Source organism: Lithobates pipiens, unplaced genomic scaffold (assembly GCF_037356315.1).
Source record: "Lithobates pipiens isolate NorthernLeopardFrog02 unplaced genomic scaffold, aLitPip1_a1.2 Scaffold_27, whole genome shotgun sequence".
NCBI classification, from domain to species: Eukaryota; Metazoa; Chordata; class Amphibia; order Anura; family Ranidae; genus Lithobates; species Lithobates pipiens.
Window position 1 is genome coordinate 21,322,164 of NW_027507788.1, and position 22,737 is coordinate 21,344,900.

General features: G+C 40.9%; 1 protein-coding gene across 1 annotated transcript in view; it reads right to left on the reverse strand.

Annotated features, from left to right (window-relative positions):
* Window positions 1–22,737, reverse strand: part of LOC143933640 (sialic acid-binding Ig-like lectin 16) — a 65,310-nt gene that overhangs the window by 16,952 nt on the left and 25,621 nt on the right. The window contains exons 5-7 of the mRNA XM_077456591.1: window positions 22,244–22,273; window positions 16,280–16,522; window positions 10,436–10,741 (exon numbers count right to left, since the gene is read on the reverse strand). Of these exons, the coding sequence (XP_077312717.1) occupies window positions 10,436–10,741; window positions 16,280–16,522; window positions 22,244–22,273 (579 nt within the window). The remainder of the gene's footprint in view (window positions 1–10,435; window positions 10,742–16,279; window positions 16,523–22,243; window positions 22,274–22,737) is intronic.

Sequence of the window (22,737 nt, forward strand, 5' to 3'; positions counted from 1 at the left end):
AATCAATATTGATGAAATAACAGTAAAAATCAAACAAAAAAAAAGAAATATGCAGTCAAAAAAATATTATATAAATCAAACAAATGATAATGCTGTGAGTAAGTGACAAAGTGAAAAAATAAATGAAAAATGAACACAAGAACAAATAGTGCTCTAATAGAAATGTGTGATTCCAAAGTGAATTCAATAAATCTTCAATCAAGGAAAATTGATGGAAAGCAGTAATCCTAATGGTGGCAATAGTTCAAAAAATTGGTGCATTCAACATAAATATTCTGTAGCCAAGTGTCCATCAAGTGAAACGCCTCCACCGCACCCTTGGTGCTCGTGCCCCCCTTGTATAAAAAACTCACCAGAGGTATTGCCCAGCACTCTCGTGTCAGGCAAAAGCGCTTGATCATCTGGTTGGGTACTGAGCCCGTGATCCACGAATTTGCAAAACAATTGAACTCCAATCTGAATGACATTAGATTGGACTTCAATATTAGTCCTACTTCTGTCAATTTTTTGGATCTCACTATAACTAGAGATGGTGATCACTTTAATACGATAGTTTATTTTAAGGCTACGGACCGAAATAGTTTTTTGTCAACGAGGAGTGGACATCACCCCTCGTGGATAAAGAATGTACCGAAAGGCCAGTTCCTGCGAGTCCGCCGAAATTGTACCACGGATACGGACTTTGTGTCCCAGTCTAACATATTGAAGGAAAGATTTTTGCAGAAGGGATATGATTACAACTACCTTGAGAAAGTGATAGAGGAAGTGGGCAATACACCTAGGGATACATGTCTGCAAAACTGGTTAAAAAGCGATGATCGAACGCAACACCAATTTAAATTCTTGTCGGGTTTCCATCACCAATATAGAGACATAGAATCTATCTTTGCTAGATACTGGCATATTTTGAGGAAAGACAGATATCTGGGTGTGGTTTTACCAACTGCTCCCAGATTTATCTATAGAAGAGCTCCAAACATTGGTGACAGGATTGTCAAAAAGGTTCTGGATCCACCATTGAAAATCACCATCTCTGGGGATCTAAAAGGATTCTTTTCATGCAGGAAGTGCATATGCTGCAGGACGGTTTCAGAGATCAATAGGGGCATTGCTACAGTGACTAACGGGGCCGGGGAATCCTTCCAGATAGAGGAATTCATGACCTGTAACACGACTTATGTAGTATATCTATTGTGGTGCCCATGTAAACTCTATTATGTGGGACGCACTAAAAGACAATTGAAGGTCCGGATTTCTGAGCACCTTGCGAACATACGAAAGGGGTATAAGTACCATAGTGTGTCTATGCACTTTAAAGAGCACCACCAGCAGGATCCATCCCTGTTACAGTTTTGCGGTATCGACCATGTCCACCATTCTTGGAGGGGTTCAAACCGTATTAGAGATCTGTCACAAAGGGAAACGAGGTGGATTTTTTTGATGAGGAGTTTGGCACCAGCGGGTATGAATATCGAGCTGGATGTCAATAGTTTCATCAATAACTCCTGACAAGATTGTTTGGTGTGTTGGGTTGGCCGCTTCATTATCCTGTTGTTTTTTAGATGTTTTGTAGATTATGTTTTAATTGGGATGTTATGATTCCTATTGGGGGGTAATGGAACTTATTTATGGGAGTTAGCAATTTTATTGATTTTTTATGTATATTTCTTATGCACATTTTGGTAAAGAGTGTATATTTGATGGAAACTAATTTATATATACATTATACATATATTTTTATATTTTTTTATTGTTCCTACTATTATGTGAACTCTTGAGCATTGGTTATGTAAGCTTGATGCTTAAAAATAAGGGTGACATTGAGCATTTTGACTTTAAGTGGGGGGTTAAATTTACATATATTTTGTTGCAAATTCTCTGTATGTTTTTCTCCTCCGACCGATCACTTGTATTGCTTTTTATTTTATTTTGGGTCTTGACTTTTCTTTTTCTTTTTATTTTTCTTTTCATTTTACTTTATTTTTATTTTTATTTTTTTTATTTTTATTTTTATTTTCATTTTTATTTTGAGATTTATTATATTTTTGAATTTTTTAATATTTTTCTTTTTATTGTATGGCTTAGTTATGGTTGATTTACTTAGCTCATTATGAGTCGGTGGACATGCGTTTTTCATTGCATTTGCACACTGCTTTAGAGCTCGCTTGTTGGAAGTGGGGGGGTCGCTGGTGTGTCATGTTTGATATAGTTGTGTGCACATTTGTGGCACCTATGATGGGATTCCGCTTTGAAGTGGCAGTGTTTGTGGCCCTGTTCCCCTTATGCATTTGGATGACATCTTGATAGGAGTATAGTGCTAATTACTGAAAATCACCATTATATATATATTTTTTTTGCCCAAGTTATCGCTCAGTGCGTGGTGTTTGCGTAGGTCATGTCACTGTGTTGCTTGGGTGTATTAAGATGGCGCGGGTGTAGGGGGAGAGCCATGGTGAGGACGTGGGCGGAAGGGGGAAGTCCTTTTGAGCCACTCGCCATAACGAAGTTTAATTATTGGCGTTTGCGCAGCTCATTAGTGGCACCGGGGTGTACTATAATGGCGCGGGTGTAGTGGGCGGTCTTGTGAAGTGGGCGATGTTGCGCGGGAGGACAGCGTCGACGATACCTGGCCAACCACCACACGTGATCTACGAGCGGCCCTGAATGTTCCGCGCATGCGCGCTGAGCGTTGCGCGTGAAGACAGCGTCGCCGAGACCTGGCCAATCAGCACACGCAATCCACGAGCGGCCCTGAATGTTCCGCGCATGCGCGCCGAGCGAATAAAAACAGTTACTGCTATATTATGACCGGATAATGAGTTAGAAGGGTAGGTTAAATGTACCTTCTTTGTGTTATATGACTGTGTTTAACTGATCGGGATATGAGCAATGGGGGGCTATTGAGAGATCCTGGCCCACATAGAGATTGTTAGGGGTGGGTGATGGCATTTATGTTGATCCACCCATTTTGGGATTTTGTAGGCCAATTGAAAGACTTGGGGGGGGAGTGGTTACTTGGAGGGGGAGTGTTTGGTCACCTGTGGCTGCAAATAAAAGGGGGATTGTTACAGCTGGATAGCCAAACCCATGAGGAAGTCCATTGGATGAAACATGTCGGGGGCGTGGCTATACGGCGACCAGCAAACACAGTAATCAAGTTGTTAGAAGGCGGAGGGAGGAGCATATACAGATTGAAGGACGGAACATCACCATTTGGCGCTGCTTTCAGTTTAAGATATCTGCTGTCAGGTACCACACAGATACCTTGTATAGAGACGGTGCTATGTGACACTACCTAACCTGCATCCAGTATACTCACCAATGCTTATGAGGGGAGAACCTTTGAATTGACCAGTGATTGTCTATTTGAAGTGCCTGCTTTTAATTGAACCCATGTGAGTGTGATTTTAATACTTTGACGTTTATTAAACTAGCTTTACATCATTGCACTATGGGAAGTTTCTTTTGTCTCCTTGAGGTATTTCTGAGATAATAAGTGACTATCCTTTGCCTGTGAAGTTCTCATAAGAAGTGGCTTGGAGAAAAATATCATCATTTGTATACACTATAAGCGCTTTTGCCTGACACGAGAGTGCTGGGCAATACCTCTGGTGAGTTTTTTATACAAGGGGGGCACGAGCACCAAGGGTGCGGTGGAGGCGTTTCACTTGATGGACACTTGGCTACAGAATATTTATGTTGAATGCACCAATTTTTTGAACTATTGCCACCATTAGGATTACTGCTTTCCATCAATTTTCCTTGATTGAAGATTTATTGAATTCACTTTGGAATCACACATTTCTATTAGAGCACTATTTGTTCTTGTGTTCATTTTTCATTTTTTTTTTCACTTTGTCACTTACTCACAGCATTATCATTTGTTTGATTTATATAATATTTTTTTGACTGCATATTTCTTTTTTTTTGTTTGATTTTTACTGTTATTTCATCAATATTGATTGTATTATTGACCATTTTTTATGCATATTTGTTTCACGTCGGGTAGTATAGCACACTGTTATTTAACAGTGTGGATTTTGTTTAGCGCCACTAGGTGTCTTTGTTTGCATTTCAAGTGACAGATTTGCTTTCTTTCCACCTTCTTATAGATTTAATTAAAATTTTTTTAAGTGGCAGCTGGAGGGAGGGAGTGTGGGAGCGCTGTGATGATACACTAATTGGTAGGTCATTGAGAGTGTATCTTAAGTTGTTTATAATTACCATTTAATCACTAGCAGCTGGGGATTAGTTTTATCTCTTAGTTATCTCTTTTTCATCTTTTTTATAAAAACTTTTAAATTTTTTTGTGTTGTGTGTGAGATTTATTGAGATCTTCAGAATGGAGGCCATCAATTATCTTGCATCCCGACAGATCAACCTTAACAACATCTTTTCTAATAATCATGAAATGATGGAGGAGGAGGAAGATATCTCAGGCCTTCTTAAAAACTTAGATCACCTGTTGGAGAAACAGGTGAAAACGTGGTGGGATGTGCTCACCTTTGAGCATTATTTAAAAGAGGGTTTGATCTTCAGAAGCTTGAGGTGGGACATTGCTCCACAGGATGGTCTAGATGATCAATCATTTATGGAGGAATGGTTGTGTTTTTTTAACAAAATGGGAATTGAATTACAGGCCTTAGTATTAAAAAGAAAGGGGATCAAATTAATGAAGTTGAAGGAACAGATTGAATCAATTAGGTTAAAATTAGAACCCCTTAGTGAAAATAGTCAGGTGAAAGATTTTAATGTCATGATGAAAAAGAAACTTGAGAAGTGGGATAAGGACACACAAAAGAAAAAGGTTAAAAAATATAATAGGGATCTGATGGATTTTAGGAACAATAAAATATACGCATGGCAGTCCCATGGTTCAGCTGATGATAATGACCAAGCGAATCTTGAGACTACAAATAGGGTGGATGAGGGCTCTAAACAGAGCATTAAAACTAAAGGGGGAAAGGGTAAGACTGGTACTAAAACCGGTAGTAAAACATCTTTACCTCAGAATGCCAAACCTAGAGAGGGGGCTACCCACTTAAGGGCACCAATATCTCAGGGTGGTTACCCTTCACCTGGGAGAGCGCAGATCGAAAGGGAAAGAGTCTTTCCCCCAGTACAATATGTTTCACAACAACCTTACCCGCAGATGATGGGATATCCACATTCCACACCTTATCCACATTTTAGAGATCAAAGATGGCCACAAGATATACTGGACAGCAATAGGGGTTTCTCGCTACCTATGTATAATAGGTTTACACCATTAGGACAGGATGTTACGGAAAGGAGGTACAATGACAATATGTATCCTCCCTACCATCCCCCTCCTCCACCTTTTCTAAATCAGAGGGGGAGAGGAGGGCGTGGAGGGGGAACCCCAAGAGGACGGGGTATAGGGACCCATATGGGACAGAGAAATACACTCCCGCAGTACAGCGAGCCTACGGGCAGAAACAGAGAGGATGTCGTGCGGGAAAACGAAAGCAATATAGACAATCCAAGAAAAAGGATGAGGGACATGTAGATGGAGGGATATTCAATTTAAGTAAGGTACAATTAGAAACCAAAGAATTGAATATTCTAAAGACAGGCCTGAAGTGTGCACCGAGAAAAATGATGAATAAATTTGATGTTTATATGGACATTCATAAATATGTGCGTTCTTTAAATGTCAAAAAGCATTTTCTCATGCATCCCTCTAAGGGTTGTTCTATTACGAGTTCAGTTGATACCAGGAGTGATAGTGGTTTAAAAAATCGCTCTTTGTTCAACCCCCAGATCCCCAGTAATCATTTTGTCGAAGTTTTTAAAAATTTAGTACTCAACGATTTGGATGCATTACCTCTTAAGAAAGGTGTCAATGCTCGCTATTTTAAGGATGGGATTAAGTCCTTAGAGGATAGAAAAGATATTATTGTACGCCCGGCGGATAAGGGAGGGGGGGTGGTTGTTTTGGATAAATCCTTTTACGATAGCCAGTTAAAGACACTATTAGGTGACAGCACTACTTATAGAAAATTGGATGGAGACCCTACTGATGAGTATAAAAACCAGCTGGAGGCTTTGATCCAATGGGGCTATGGTAAGGGGGTTCTAAATGTTAAAGAAACTAAATATTTGGTACCAAGTGCGTGTAGGATACCAGTTATTTACACTTTACCCAAAATACATAAGGACCAAAATACCCCCCCCCCCCCCACGACCGATAGTCAATGGGATAGGTTCAGTTACGGCGAGACTGGGGGAGTATCTTGATAGAGTCCTCCAACCTAGCGTTAAAAACACTGGGGCTTACTTGAGGGATACTACAGACCTCTTAAAGATGCTAAAGGAGATACAAGTTCCCCCTGATGCTGAAGTTTTTTTGGCAACAGCGGATGTTGCTAGCCTGTACACTATTATTCAACATCAGGATGCACTCCTGGCTCTCAATTGGGCTCTAAGCAGAAGGGATGATATCCCCCATGCTCGGAAGGTATTTGTGGGACATGCCTTGGATTTTTGCATGTCCCATAACTACTTTTGGTATGGGGGATGTTTCTACTCACAGAAGGTTGGCGTGGCTATGGGTGCCAAGTATGCCCCAAGCCTGGCCAATCTTTTCATGGCAGAGTGGGAAGATAGGGCTGTCTTCTCTAATAGACCACATCAGTTGATCTTTTACCGGAGGTTTATTGATGATATCTTGATCATCTGGTTGGGTACTGAGCCCGCGATCCACGAATTTGCAAAACAATTGAACTCCAATCTGAATGACATTAGATTGGACTTCAATATTAGTCCTACTTCTGTCAATTTTTTGGATCTCACTATAACTAGAGATGGTGATCACTTTAATACGATAGTTTATTTTAAGGCTACGGACCAAAATAGTTTTTTGTCAACGAGGAGTGGACATCACCCCTCGTGGATAAAGAATGTACCGAAAGGCCAGTTCCTGCGAGTCCGCCGAAATTGTACCACGGATACGGACTTTGTGTCCCAGTCTAACATATTGAAGGAAAGATTTTTGCAGAAGGGATATGATTACAACTACCTTGAGAAAGTGATAGAGGAAGTGGGCAATACACCTAGGGATACATGTCTGCAAAACCGGTTAAAAAGCGATGATCGAACGCAACACCAATTTAAATTCTTGTCGGGTTTCCATCACCAATATAGAGACATAGAATCTATCTTTGCTAGATACTGGCATATTTTGAGGAAAGACAGATATCTGGGTGTGGTTTTACCAACTGCTCCCAGATTTATCTATAGAAGAGCTCCAAACATTGGTGACAGGATTGTCAAAAAGGTTCTGGATCCACCATTGAAAATCACCATCTCTGGGGATCTAAAAGGATTCTTTTCATGCAGGAAGTGCATATGCTGCAGGACGGTTTCAGAGATCAATAGGGGCATTGCTACAGTGACTAACGGGGCCGGGGAATCCTTCCAGATAGAGGAATTCATGACCTGTAACACGACTTATGTAGTATATCTATTGTGGTGCCCATGTAAACTCTATTATGTGGGACGCACTAAAAGACAATTGAAGGTCCGGATTTCTGAGCACCTTGCGAACATACGAAAGGGGTATAAGTACCATAGTGTGTCTATGCACTTTAAAGAGCACCACCAGCAGGATCCATCCCTGTTACAGTTTTGCGGTATCGACCATGTCCACCATTCTTGGAGGGGTTCAAACCGTATTAGAGATCTGTCACAAAGGGAAACGAGGTGGATTTTTTTGATGAGGAGTTTGGCACCAGCGGGTATGAATATCGAGCTGGATGTCAATAGTTTCATCAATAACTCCTGACAAGATTGTTTGGTGTGTTGGGTTGGCCGCTTCATTATCCTGTTGTTTTTTAGATGTTTTGTAGATTATGTTTAAATTGGGATGTTATGATTCCTATTGGGGGGTAATGGAACTTATTTATGGGAGTTAGCAATTTTATTGATTTTTTATGTATATTTCTTATGCACATTTTGGTAAAGAGTGTATATTTGATGGAAACTAATTTATATATACATTATACATATATTTTTATATTTTTTTATTGTTCCTACTATTATGTGAACTCTTGAGCATTGGTTATGTAAGCTTGATGCTTAAAAATAAGGGTGACATTGAGCATTTTGACTTTAAGTGGGGGGTTAAATTTACATATATTTTGTTGCAAATTCTCTGTATGTTTTTCTCCTCCGACCGATCACTTGTATTGCTTTTTATTTTATTTTGGGTCTTGACTTTTCTTTTTATTTTTATTTTTCTTTTCATTTTACTTTATTTTTATTTTTATTTTTTTTATTTTTATTTTTATTTTCATTTTTATTTTGAGATTTATTATATTTTTTAATTTTTTAATATTTTTCTTTTTATTGTATGGCTTAGTTATGGTTGATTTACTTAGCTCATTATGAGTCGGTGGACATGCGTTTTTCATTGCATTTGCACACTGCTTTAGAGCTCGCTTGTTGGAAGTGGGGGGGTCGCTGGTGTGTCATGTTTGATATAGTTGTGTGCACATTTGTGGCACCTATGATGGGATTCCGCTTTGAAGTGGCAGTGTTTGTGGCCCTGTTCCCCTTATGCATTTGGATGACATCTTGATAGGAGTATAGTGCTAATTACTGAAAATCACCATTATATATATATTTTTTTTGCCCAAGATATCGCTCAGTGCGTGGTGTTTGCGTAGGTCATGTCACTGTGTTGCTTGGGTGTATTAAGATGGCGCGGGTGTAGGGGGAGAGCCATGGTGAGGACGTGGGCGGAAGGGGGAAGTCCTTTTGAGCCGCTCGCCATAACGAAGTTTAATTATTGGCGTTTGCGCAGCTCATTAGTGGCACCGGGGTGTACTATAATGGCGCGGGTGTAGTGGGCGGTCTTGTGAAGTGGGCGATGTTGCGCGGGAGGACAGCGTCGCCGATACCTGGCCAACCAGCACACGTAATCTACGAGCGGCCCTGAATGTTCCGCGCATGCGCGCTGAGCGTTGCGCGTGAAGACAGCGTCGCCGAGACCTGGCCAATCAGCACACGCAATCCACGAGCGGCCCTGAATGTTCCGCGCATGCGCGCCGAGCGAATAAAAACAGTTACTGCTATATTATGACCGGATAATGAGTTAGAAGGGTAGGTTAAATGTACCTTCTTTGTGTTATATGACTGTGTTTAACTGATCGGGATATGAGCAATGGGGGGCTATTGAGAGATCCTGGCCCACATAGAGATTGTTAGGGGTGGGTGATGGCATTTATGTTGATCCACCCATTTTGGGATTTTGTCGGCCAATTGAAAGACTTGGGGGGGGGAGTGGTTACTTGGAGGGGGAGTGTTTGGTCACCTGTGGCTGCAAATAAAAGGGGGATTGTTACAGCTGGATAGCCAAACCCATGAGGAAGTCCATTGGACGAAACATGTCGGGGGCGTGGCTATACGGCGACCAGCACACACAGTAATCAAGTTGTTAGAAGGCGGAGGGAGGAGCATATACAGATTGAAGGACGGAACATCACCATTTGGCGCTGCTTTCAGTTTAAGATATCTGCTGTCAGGTACCACACAGATACCTTGTATAGAGACGGTGCTATGTGACACTACCTAACCTGCATCCAGTATACTCACCAATGCTTATGAGGGGAGAACCTTTGAATTGACCAGTGATTGTCTATTTGAAGTGCCTGCTTTTAATTGAACCCATGTGAGTGTGATTTTAATACTTTGACGTTTATTAAACTAGCTTTACATCATTGCACTATGGGAAGTTTCTTTTGTCTCCTTGAGGTATTTCTGAGATAATAAGTGACTATCCTTTGCCTGTGAAGTTCTCATAAGAAGTGGCTTGGAGAAAAATATCATCATTTGTATACACTATAAGCGCTTTTGCCTGACACGAGAGTGCTGGGCAATACCTCTGGTGAGTTTTTTATACAAGGGGGGCACGAGCACCAAGGGTGCGGTGGAGGCGTTTCACTTGATGGACACTTGGCTACAGAATATTTATGTTGAATGCACCAATTTTTTGAACTATTGCCACCATTAGGATTACTGCTTTCCATCAATTTTCCTTGATTGAAGATTTATTGAATTCACTTTGGAATCACACATTTCTATTAGAGCACTATTTGTTCTTGTGTTCATTTTTCATTTATTTTTTCACTTTGTCACTTACTCACAGCATTATCATTTGTTTGATTTATATAATATTTTTTTGACTGCATATTTCTTTTTTTTTGTTTGATTTTTACTGTTATTTCATCAATATTGATTGTATTATTGACCATTTTTTATGCATATTTGTTTCACGTCGGGTAGTATAGCACACTGTTATTTAACAGTGTGGATTTTGTTTAGCGCCACTAGGTGTCTTTGTTTGCATTTCAAGTGACAGATTTGCTTTCTTTCCACCTTCTTATAGATTTAAATATGGAAATTTACTTACACATGATCTTGACATTTACTAAAGTTCTTGACGTTCCATGAGGATTTGTGGCTTGGCACGTATATGGTCCTTCATCAGTGAGTGAGAAATTGGTGAGATTGAGTGTATCCGTAGGGAATGCCTTCTCTAATTCATTGGAGGTTGTCCATTTTAAGTCAGATACTGGTTCACTATTAGTAGAGCAGGTCAGGGAGAGCAGTGACCCCTCGGAAATATATATGGTGTTGTTATCATTCATGGTGCAATCACTGTCATTTAGGTCTTTGCTGGGCATGAAACAGGTGATCTCTGGTGTTCTTGGGGGATCTACAACAATATTTTGAAAGAGCATGTGCCAAAGTCTTCTCTGAAAATATTCTCAACTCAAGAACAAAAAAAGTCATATAATCATCACTATGGCAGCATAGCGTATACAGCGCAGGAGTTAGGACTATGTAATATAAAACATAATGGATAGCGTGCAAGGCTCAGGACTATGAACACAGAATAAGGAACGTATGGGTTAGGACTAAGTAATGTACCATATCATAGCATTTACAGTTCAAGGGTCAGTATAATGTAAAGTACCACATAGTGTATCGACTGCAGGAGTCAGCACTATGTATAGTATGTAAAAATATATCAGTTGTCAATCAAATAATATAACAAATGTTCAACAATGGTGTAAATTTTCTACAATAAAGTGCTGAAATATGACATATAAATAAATATATTAAAACGTTGTGTATTGTGTAAAGTTCATATAATATAGTTCATTCACCAGTGCATCGAAAACCACAACACAGGTGCTCCAAATGGTGCTCAGTGTTCCCTCTTCCAACAGAAACTCACTTACCAATAGACATGTGCAATTCATTTCTTTCCGAATTAGTTTTTTAACTAATTTAGACAATTCAGAAATATCCAAATTAACGAAAACCTGTTTATCGAATTTTCCCGACTATTCTTAAATTCAAATAATTGTAAAATTGTAAATTTAAATATTCGAAACTCAGAAATTCGGAAATTCGAAAATCTGAAAATAAGAATGAAAATCCAAAAATTGACTAACCTATTACTATTAAATTATAGGTATTGGAATTTCCTTTCAAATTTGGCTATTAGTGAATGTAACAAATATGAATTTATCCAAAGGTATGAATTTTTGGATTTTCGTTCTTTCAAATTTTCTGATTTTCTCTCTTATTTCCGATTTTTCAAATTTACGAATTTTTTGAATTTACTAATTTATTAGTTAATTATTTACCAAATTACGAATTTACAAATGTATTAGTTAGTTATTTACAAATGTATTAGTTAGTTATTTAAAAATGTACTAATCTATTAGTAAGTTATTTACGAATTTCTATCATAAAGAATGACCCGAAAAACGGAAACAAAAAAAAATCTATGAAACGCAAACAAATAAATTTTTCGACATTGCACATGTCTCCTCACCAAAGCAATATCCCTCTCTGGTAGCAGATCGGCAAACACAGCTTCATTACACTCTCCTCGCTAGGATGATCTTAAAGTTTAAAGGTTCTCAAGGGTAGAGCCTAAATTTCTTCTCTTCACAAGATATTTTGTTTGAAAGAAAAATGAACACTATGATAGTATGATTTCGCTCCAAAAGGTGGGTTTTATTCAACCAACTTATCTACTCAGAAAGCCTTCAGCCAAGAGAGCATTGAAATGTCATAACAAATCCACTAAATCTTCACACACATTGAGGTAAAGCTACCGGCAAGGGCCGCTGCTGTGTATGCATCTCTAAATGGAAGCTCCATTCAGCTTTTGTCCTATGGGTGAAACGCATTAGAGGGGCAGTTCTAGACCCCAGTGATCCCTCTAGCCTGCAGTGGCTTCCTTTTTTATGCCCGGTTTGCGAGCAGAGACAGATATAACAATAATGGGCACCAGGTCTGAAGTGGGTGTGAGGAGGAGAATCTTTATATCTAATTCATTGTGGTTGTTTCATGTGGGTTACTGTACTTGAAAAAGAAATTTCAGGAGTGCCATTTTTTTACATTGTTTGAACCAATGTAAGTATGTGAAGATCATTATTTATACACTGCTTCTCCGGTGATCTCCTCTAGTTTTTGGGTTGTGTACCAAGAGGCTGCCCTACTGCATGAGACTTGGAAGCTAATGGAGGTCACTAGAGTAACTGTGTCTAAAGCAGTGATTTCCAACTTCTAAAGGTATCCCACAAATATGGTAAACTGTATACATCGTAATAACTATGTATAAAATATTTATTTATACAAAATATCCATTCTTTTGTAATGCAGTGTCCCATTTACAGCAAGGGTATCTCACTGCAGATTAGAGCTCCACTCTATACAGGAAACATGTGACCTCCATTTGTCTATAGACAGGAAATGTGAAAAAATTGTTGAGCTATGTTCTCAGCAGGCTCACCTGCCCTCTGCATATCCATTACAGTGCATGTTCTTCCACTGTGGAGGCTCTCAAAATTTTGAGTTAGGACTAAAGATACCGGAGTCCCTTGACGGGGCTCTGCAGCTTACACAAGATTTGTGCAAACTAAACCCATATTTAATGCATAATGTTAGACAGGATAATTTAGTTGGTTGCAGGCTGGTCGGTAAGTTGAGCTTGGAATGTCTTTGGTTTTGGGTTGCACAGGAAACATGTGACCTCCACTCATCCATAGACAGGAAACATGTGACCTCCACTTATCCATAGACAGGAAACATGTGACCTCCACTCATCTATAGACAGGAAACATGTGACCTCCACTCATCCATAGACGGGAAACATGCGACCTCCACTCATTCATAGACAGGAAACATGTGACCTCCACTCATCCATAGACAGGAAACATGCAACCTCCAGTCATCCATGGACAGAAAACATGCGACCTCCACTCATCCATAGACAGGAAACATGTGACCTCCACTCATCCATAGACAGGAAACATGTGACCTCCACTCATCCATAGACAGAAAACATGCAACCTCCACTCATCCATAGACAGAAAACATGTGACCTCCACTCATCCATAGATAGGGAACTTGCGACCTCCACTCATCCATAGACAGAAAACATGGGACTTCCACTCATCCATAGAGAGGAAACATGTGGCCTCCACTAATCCATAGACAGGAAACATGCGACCTCCACTCATCCATAGACGGGAAACATGTGATCTCCACTTATCCACAGAGAGGAAACATGGGACCTCCACTCATCCATAGACAGGAAACATGCAACCTCCACTCATCCATAGATAGGAAACATGCAACCTTCACTCATCCATAGACGGGAAACATGTGACCTCCACTCATCCATAGAGAGGAAACATGTGACCTCCACTCATCCATAGACAGGAAACATGCAACCTCCACTCGTCCATAGATAGGAAACATGTGACTTCCACTCATCCATAGAAAGGAAGCATGTGACTTCCACTCATCCATAGACAGGAAACATGCGACCTCCACTCATCCATAGACAGACAACATGCACCCTCCACTCATCCATAGACAGGAAACATGCAACCTCCACTCATCCATAGACAAGTAACATGTGACCTCCACTCATCCATAGACAGGAAGCATGCGACCTCCACTCATCCATAGACAGGAAACATGCGACCTCCACTTGCCCACAGACTGAAAAAGTTGTGACAGGAAACATGTAACCTCCACTTACCCAAGCTTCACTCTGGACAACGTAATGAACAACCAATAGGCACAATAATTCTGAAAACTAAACATTTTGCATGCTTTCTTGTTCTTAATGCATTCACAGTGATTTATGCTTGTTTTTATTATGTAAGGTTAATCAAAATGATTCATTACAATAGCAACTGAATCACTGTAAAAAAAAAGCCCTTTTAGCACCCCCTTACATTTTTCACACAATTGAACCCTCACTGCTGTCTGATGACTGATTGCAGTGATAAAAGAGCAGGGAAAGAGTTAATTTTAGTGTAAATGGTTTACATTGATTTTTTTTTCTTGTTTAAGGTTAACCTGTCTTTTTTTTAACCCTTTCAAGGTATTTTTAAAAATACATTTTGTTACTGTTATTTTAGTAATTTTTGCCATTCAGGGTTCATGGTAGTTATTGAGATTTTCCTTTTTTTACTGTTACTGTAATCTTGACCCAGACATACGACCTACTCTGTAAATCAGGACAAATAAAGGAACTTTATTTTTTTAATTACCTTTATTTCCGTTCAGTATTTATATACACTTCATTACTGCCTGAACTGTGAAAAAATAAGGATTTTTTTTTTTCATTTTTTTGGAACTTTGTATATTTATTTTTTTTATAAATAAGAAGTTATATGTGTATATGTCACATTAAATTAAAGCCCTTTTTTGTCATTTCAAAAGCAGTATGGAAAATATGGTTTAACACAGACATAACAAAAATGTCAAAACATTTTTTGTTCTTAAGCTACTTACATTTTTTCTGAAGCTGCATCACTAATGCCCCATACATGGTCAGAAATTCCGACGGAAAAAGTCAGATCAGATTATGTTGTCATAAAATCCTATCGTGTGTGGGCTCTATCGGACTTTTTCTGTTGGAATTTCTGACGGAAAAAGTTTGAGAGCTGGATCTAAAATTTTCCGACATAAAAAGCCGATCTGACTTTTTCCGATCGTGTGTAGAGAATTCCGACGCACAAAGTGCCACGCATGCTCAGAAAAAAATTGGAGACGAAAGCTATTAGCTACTGGGCCTCTACGTAGTCCCGCTGTACGTTTTGTACGTCATCTCGTTCTGAACGATTGGATTTTTCAACAACTTTGTGCGACTGTGTGTATGCAAGACAAGCTTTGGCCAAAATCCGTCTAAAAAAACCTGATGGATTTTGTGGTCGGAATGTCCGACCGTTTGTACGGGGCATTAGGGGTTAAGAACAAGAAAGCATGCAAAATGTTTAGTTTTCTGAATTATTTTGTCTATTGGTTGTTTGTTACATTAACCTCCCTGGCGGTATGATTCAGTCTGGAATTAGGTGCTGAAAGCGGTACAATTATTTTGCACGGAAATCTGGCGTTTCTTTTTGTAGTCCTGTAATTCTTAGGAATAACTCTCTTAAATCTCTTCAAACCAGAGTCTAGCAGACATCCCGGGTATGATAAAGTTTATAATATAATAAAGAATAATAAAAAATATTCAATAATGTAATCAAATCCTAAAACACTGAAAAAGGGACACTTTTTGGTTGCTATGGACAATCTCCAAATTCCAGGCAGAAAAAACTGTATTTATAATATTAAAGTGCATGCAGGGCACTGCACAGACCACTAGGGACAAAGGGGGTGTGTAATTTTTAATACAGCACTGTAATCTGTAAGATTACAATGCTGTGTGTGTTTTGTGTCTTTTTGAATTTGCCGCCGTTCTGCGCTCCCGTGCGCCGTAACGTCGCAGGGAACGGAGCTTGGCGGCATGCAGCACTGTGAATCGAGCGGAGGACAGCTCGATCACACAGCGCGGAGGACATTGCTGGATCCAGGGGACAAGGTAAGTAACTCTCCCTGTGTCCTCTCCTGCATCCAGCGAAGCGATCCCGACTCTGGTTCGGGGTTACCGCTCCTGCTAGTGAATTCCCAACCCGAGCCAGACTTGGGATTACCACCAGGGAGGTTAAGGTTGGTGCAAAAAAAAAAGCAAAAAAGAGTGGAGTTGAGGTTTCCTGTCTAGAGTTGAGATCCAGTCTGCAGTCAGACCCCTCTAGTTTTTAGGGCAGTATGCAAGGTATCGGAAAGGTTCCAGGCTTACCATAATTCTAGTACACCTAAAGTAAACACTTAACATATAAGTAATTGCTGACATTTTTTTGAAGTAAAAAAATAATATTATAAATATACTTACAGTCTACCGAGATATAAATTGTTTTGTTTGCCGTCCCATATTGATTATGTGCTTTGCAACTGTATCTTCCTGTATGATTAAGACTGATATTCTTTAATATGTAGGTTACCGATTGGTTAATCGCTGGTAGCTGTCTGTCATCATGAAACCAGGTAATTTCAGCCATGGGGTTACTGTCCACATTACATTCCAAGCTCTTAGTTTGTCCTTCTATCACAATAATGTTCTTATCTGTGGAAGAACCTTAAAGACCAAAGTAAAAGTTATTAGTATAAAAAATATTGCACTTGACCTTAACATATGTATTACATATGAATTTGATAATGCAATATCAAGAGATACATTTTTCCATTGTACTCTCCCCCTTCTTATTTTAGTAGGATGTGTTTTATATGTAGCAATGTAGAAACCCTTACATGTAAGGGTGTAATGTAATTTGCATTCATGCTTCACCAAGCACATCAAAGTGATTCTCCCTTACATGCAGACCCCCTTTTGCCATAAGCCATATGATGAATTCGAAGTTTGTGGTGTGTATTATGTGATTTTGTAGTGTGGATTTGAGGGTTTTTTTTGTTTAATATTCCAAGGTCTGAAAGAATATATCATTCTACCACCAATGGAACAAAAAATAAAAAATAAATGGCTACATTGACCTAATCTAAATATTTTTAAGCTTCTAAGAGGTTCCTATATCCAGCACCCACAGTTCTGCTGCTAGATTTCTACACTTACTTTTCCTCAGACTGAAGTAGTCATGCCCCTGACGACATTCCTCATTGGGCAAAACGCTTTGGGTGGAGCCTGGATTCTGATGTCACGACGCTATACACGCTGACCGCAGCCACCTTGTGGGTTGGAAACATCTCTTTATTTATTTTATACCTCATCAAATGTTCGTTTTTATCGTTTTAAATGTGAGTACTGGAATTCTTTTTGGAGTAAATTATACACTAATTTGATATACTGTACCATAAGGAGTCGTTTTCTCTTATTTCTATACATGAACCTGTGGATCTACCATCTGTGGGGGCTACATAAGATCCAGTTGCTTGAGGTCTTAGTGGAGACGTGACCTGTCTGTGGATATATACTATGCCTGTTTGACCACCTATAATCTAGTGGTCCACTATTTGAGGCAAGAGGCCCGGTGTGTTGATGTTCGGTGGGTTGGAAACATCTCTTTATTTATTTTATGCATTTGCAAATGTGTGCAGACTAAACCCCTGTTTTTAACGCATATTGTTAGACAGGTTAATTGGTTGTCTGTGGGCTGGTGGTAAGCAAAGCTTGTTTTTTTTTTTCCTCGGTTTATCCTTGGGTTTGTTTGTATCTATTGTTAGCCTTCCAAGTTTCTTACTGCGATAGCCAGCAATAGGGGAGAGCGGGTGGCATCTTTTTGAGTCACTGGTTGTGTTTTTGGTCAGGCATCCCACTGACACCTGTGCTGCCATTGTGCTGGGTGTTCAGTGGGCTCCTGTACCTTTAAGGAGGGGTGGCTCCCATTCAGTCCACCTGCTCTCACCTATCCATCAAAATGCATGTGCCTCCACTGTGGGAACACTCATACCGTATATACTTGAGTATAAGCCGAGATTTTCAGCCTCTTTTTTGAGGCTGAAAGTGCCCCCCTCGGCTTATACTCGAGTCATCGCTGTCTGCCCGCTCGATCAGCGTGTCGAGCAGACAGACAGCGGCCATTCTATTCAAAAGCCGCGCCTCCGGCTCCGCCTTCGCCTGTGATAGGCGGAACACTGAATTTCCCAGCAGCCTGTGTTCCGCCTATCACGGACATTGTATCATCCTCGTACTACGGACGAGGATGATACGACGTCTGTGATAGGCGGAACACAGGCTGCTGGGAAATTCAGTGTTCCGCCTATCACAGGCGAAGGCGGCGGCGCAGCTTTTGAATTTTACAATGGCCGCCGACGAAGAGGGCACGGGACGGAGGCAAGGCAAGGCACGGCACGGCACGGGACGGGACGGGACGGGGGCAAGGCAAGGCACGACACGGGACGGATGCAAGGAGGCAAGGCACGGCACGGGACGGAGGCAAGGAGGCAAGGCACGGGACGGAGGCTCGGGACAAAGGTAGGCTGGACACACACACACACACACACACACACACACACACACACACACACACACACACACACACACACACACACACATGGATGGAGACACACACAGGGATGGATGGATGGATGGATGGAGACACACACACACAGGGATGGATGGATGGATGGATGGAGACACACACACACAGGGATGGATGGATGGATGGATGGAGACACACACACACAGGGATGGATGGATGGATGGACACACACACACACAGGGATGGATGGACGGACACACAGGGATGGACGGACACACAGGGATGGACGGACACACAGGGATGGACGGACACACAGGGATGGACGGACACACACACAGGGATGGACAGGCATGTCTCACCCTCGGCTTATACACGAGTCAATAAGTTTGCCAGTTTTTTTGGGGGTAAATTGGGGGCCTCGGCTTATATTCGGGTCGGCCTATACTCGAGTATATACGGTAAGTCAGTGTTAGGTACCACAGCTATCGGGGTGCCTTGGCGGGGCTCTGTGGCTTACGCATGCATTTGCAAATGTGTGCAGACTAAACCCCTGTTTTTAACGCATATTGTTAGACAGGTTAATTGGTTGTCTGTGGGCTGGTGGTAAGCAAAGCTTGGTTTTTTCCTCGGTTTATCCTTGGGTTTGTTTGTATCTTTATTTATTTTATACCTCATCAAATGTTCGTTTTTATCATTTTAAATGTGAGTACTGGAATTCTTTTTGGAGTAAATTATACACTGGTTTGATATACTGCACCCTGAGGAGTAGTTTTCTCTTATTTCTATAAATGAACCTGTGGATCTACCATCTGTGGGGGCTACATAAGATCCAGTTGCTTGATGTCTTAGCGGAGACGTGATCTGTCTGTGGATATACACTATGCCTGTTTGACCGCCTATAATCTAGTGGTCCACTATTTGAGGCAAGAGGCCCGGTGTGTTGATGTTCGGTGGAGGATTTTATTATTCACTCTAGTCCGTTTGATTTACACTTTGGGTGACTCCAGAAAATAACTTTTGCACCAACATTAGGGGACTTTTATAAATGTACATTTTCAGCACTGCATATACCCACTTTTGCAGATTTCTACACTTATCAAGTGTTTTAAAGTGCGCCTATAACGAAAACCTCCTCCAATGTGGAAATGGGGCAGCAAATGGAGGACATCTGAAGCCCAGAGCTGGACTTTAACAACAGTGTAAATTTCCAGCTTGACTGATCTGTTGGAAGAAAGTGGAAAAGTAGACGGTTTCCATGGTCTCTTTGGCTTCTAGTGTAATTTAACAAAAATGGTAGCACCACACCACTGCTAAGAGGTCCAGATACAACTTTAGTCAGGAGAACAATTCAAAAAAGTATCCAATGTGTCTTGGTGGTCCAAGCACACCCCCCTCCATCAAGATTGGAATAAAACCAATGTTAATAGACTAGAATTGATCAGGTGTGTGGTGGTCAACTTATGTCTGTGGGGTTCAGTCCTGAAGGGATGGCCAGTGGTCCCTGGGTGTCCACTGGAAAAGAAAAGAGAGGGGCCTGAGAGCTCTTATAGTGTATAGTGTATAGTGTAGTCCATGACTTTTCCATCAAAATCAACAATGCAACCATCAGGCCCTCCCCTCACACCAGGGTACTAGGTGTAACCCTAGACTCTGACTTGTCATTTCAGCCCCAAGTCCAATCATTGTCAAAAGTTTGTAGATTTCACCTCCGTAACATCTCTAAAATTCGCCCCTTTTTAACAAATGAAACTACCAAGATCCTCATTCACTCCCTTGTTATCTCTCGCCTTGACTATTGCAACTCCCTTCTCATTGGCCTGCCTCTCCATAGGCTATCTACTCTTCAGTCTATCATGAATGCTGCTGCCAGACTTATCCACCTTACCAACCGCTCAGTGTCTGCCAACCCTCTCCTCCAATCCCTACACTGGCTCCCAATCACCCAGCGAATTAAATTGAAAATACTAACCACCACATACAAAGCCATTCACAACTCTGCCCCGAGCTACATCACCAATCTTGTCTCCAAATATCACCCAAACCGTCCCCTCCGTTCTTCTCAAGACCTCCTACTCTCAAGCTCTCTCGTCTCCTCCTCCCACACTCGTCTCCAGGATTTCTCCAGAGCCTCTCCAATCCTCTGGAACTCGCTACCTCCACCGGTCCGGCTATCCCCTACTCTTGCTACCTTCAGACGATCCCTGAAAACTCATCTATTCAGGGAAGCCTATCACGTCTCAAACTAATCTCCTACCACTTCCATAAACTCATTCCCAACAGTTATAACCTTCTGTACCACCTGCCCCACCCTTTTAGATTGTAAGCTCTTCTGAGCAGGGTCCTCTTAATCCTCTTGTATTTAATTGTATTGTAACTGTATTGTCTCCCTTTTATATTGTAAAGCGCTGCGTAAATTGCTGGCGCTATATAAATCCTGAATAATAATAATAGTCAGGGCCGTCTTTAATATTGATTGGATCCTGGGCAAAACTTTTTTGGGCCCCACCCCCATGCGGTTTTGCTCTTCACCTGCTCTGAGACATACAATAAATAGCAGCTAGACTCAAAATTTGTTTACTGAATCAGATCGGGCGGCTATTGCGATTGGTTGCCAGAGGGTACAGTGTATCATTACCGCTCACTGACTGGTTGCTAGAGGTTACAGCACACATTACGGCTCACTGATTAGTTGCTAGAGGTTAGAGCACATGATTTCTGCTTGTTGATTGGTTGCTAGAGATTACTGTGGATGTGACCTCAAGGGGGCATGATATACATATCAATGCTGCCGACCGCCGCTATTTACATATGAATGCTGGCAATTTACATGTAAACACAGGGTCTGAAGGTGAGTCATCTGTACACAACAATAGGGCAGAGCTGGGCAGCATTAATAGCAGCACTTTACACTGAGATATTCAGACACAGCACAGGACTAAAACCTCAAGGGCTGAGGGAATTTAAACCAGGATAGTTGGCAAGCATGAGGCAGCTGCTTTTGGCCCCAGAACAATGACAGGGCCCAGGGCAGCTGCCCCTTTTGCCTTGCCTTAAAAACGGCCCTGAGTGTAGTTAGTTGGCTCAAAAAGGACAATCTGTTAAAATGTGGTTCAGCAATCAGAAAAAATTTTGTTTTGCAATTGCCACTTCCTCAGTTCAGGGTGATAACATTGCTATGCTATATACCCTACGAAACTTGTATCCACAGAAACCATTGTTATCACCCTGAACTGAGGAAGTGGAAATTTAAAACCACAAACCATTTTTCTTTTTTGTGAAATAAAGAAATAGAATATCCATTAAACCATATGACTCCAATATCCTTACACATACAATATTACAATGAGCGCCTCTGCCAATCGATCCACTAAGAGGCTTTTGTGCAGTTTCCTCTTGAACCCACAGAATTGAGAAGCCTTGCCAAACCAGCTGCTGACAAGGCCTGTGCTTGCAATCACACTGGAAGAGATGACATTCAAGGTCCAGTTCTCTTCTAGTCTAAGTACAATGTGTTCAATCAAGTCTTGAATAAGAGGGCATGCTTGGACCCCTGAAACACGTTGGCTACTTTTTGGATTGTCTCCCTGACTTTTATTGGAATAAAGTTGTATCTGGACCTCTTAGCAGTGTTGTTGTGCTTCAATTTTTATCTTTGTTATAGGCAGCTCTGGTGGCAGCTTACACCACAGGAAAACAATACCATTTGACTGAAATTTGCCATTGTGGCCCACTACTTTTTCCAATGAGATCTGTCAGCAAGGACTGTCAAATGGGATCAGATGACCGAAGTCGGGTGCATCAGGTTATGGGGTTATGCATACTTATGCCATAAATTTAACAAAACATGTTGACTGAGAACGTACCATCTATAGTAATATCCACTGAAGGAGGATCTGCAAAACAAAACAGTTAAAGTTCACCCTCAGGCTGATTTAAAATACACAAATTAATACAGTTATGTATTATTCATTTTTTGGATTATTATTAAATTGAAAAAATATCCCTGAATGACGTGGACTTTTTCTCATGGATATCCCATGGTGGGGTACTCTCAGGGTCCAGAAGAGGATGGTGTCATCCTGGGAAGGGTCAGGGACATAAGGGGACAGGAGATCTCAGGGGGAATCACAGCAGTAGATCAGTGGTCCCCTCACCCAGAACTGTCAGCGAGGGACCCAGGACAGAGGACGAGCATATCTGGTTTCACAAGTAGCAAGGGTTAGAGAAAGGTGAGAGGAGGGGTGGCAAAAAGAAATAGTTTTTGCCTGGCACAAGGCTTTAAAGTATTTACTTTTTCAAACTGATATTGTATTTCTTGTTGTAACTATTTACACAACATTTTTATTTTACATATAAA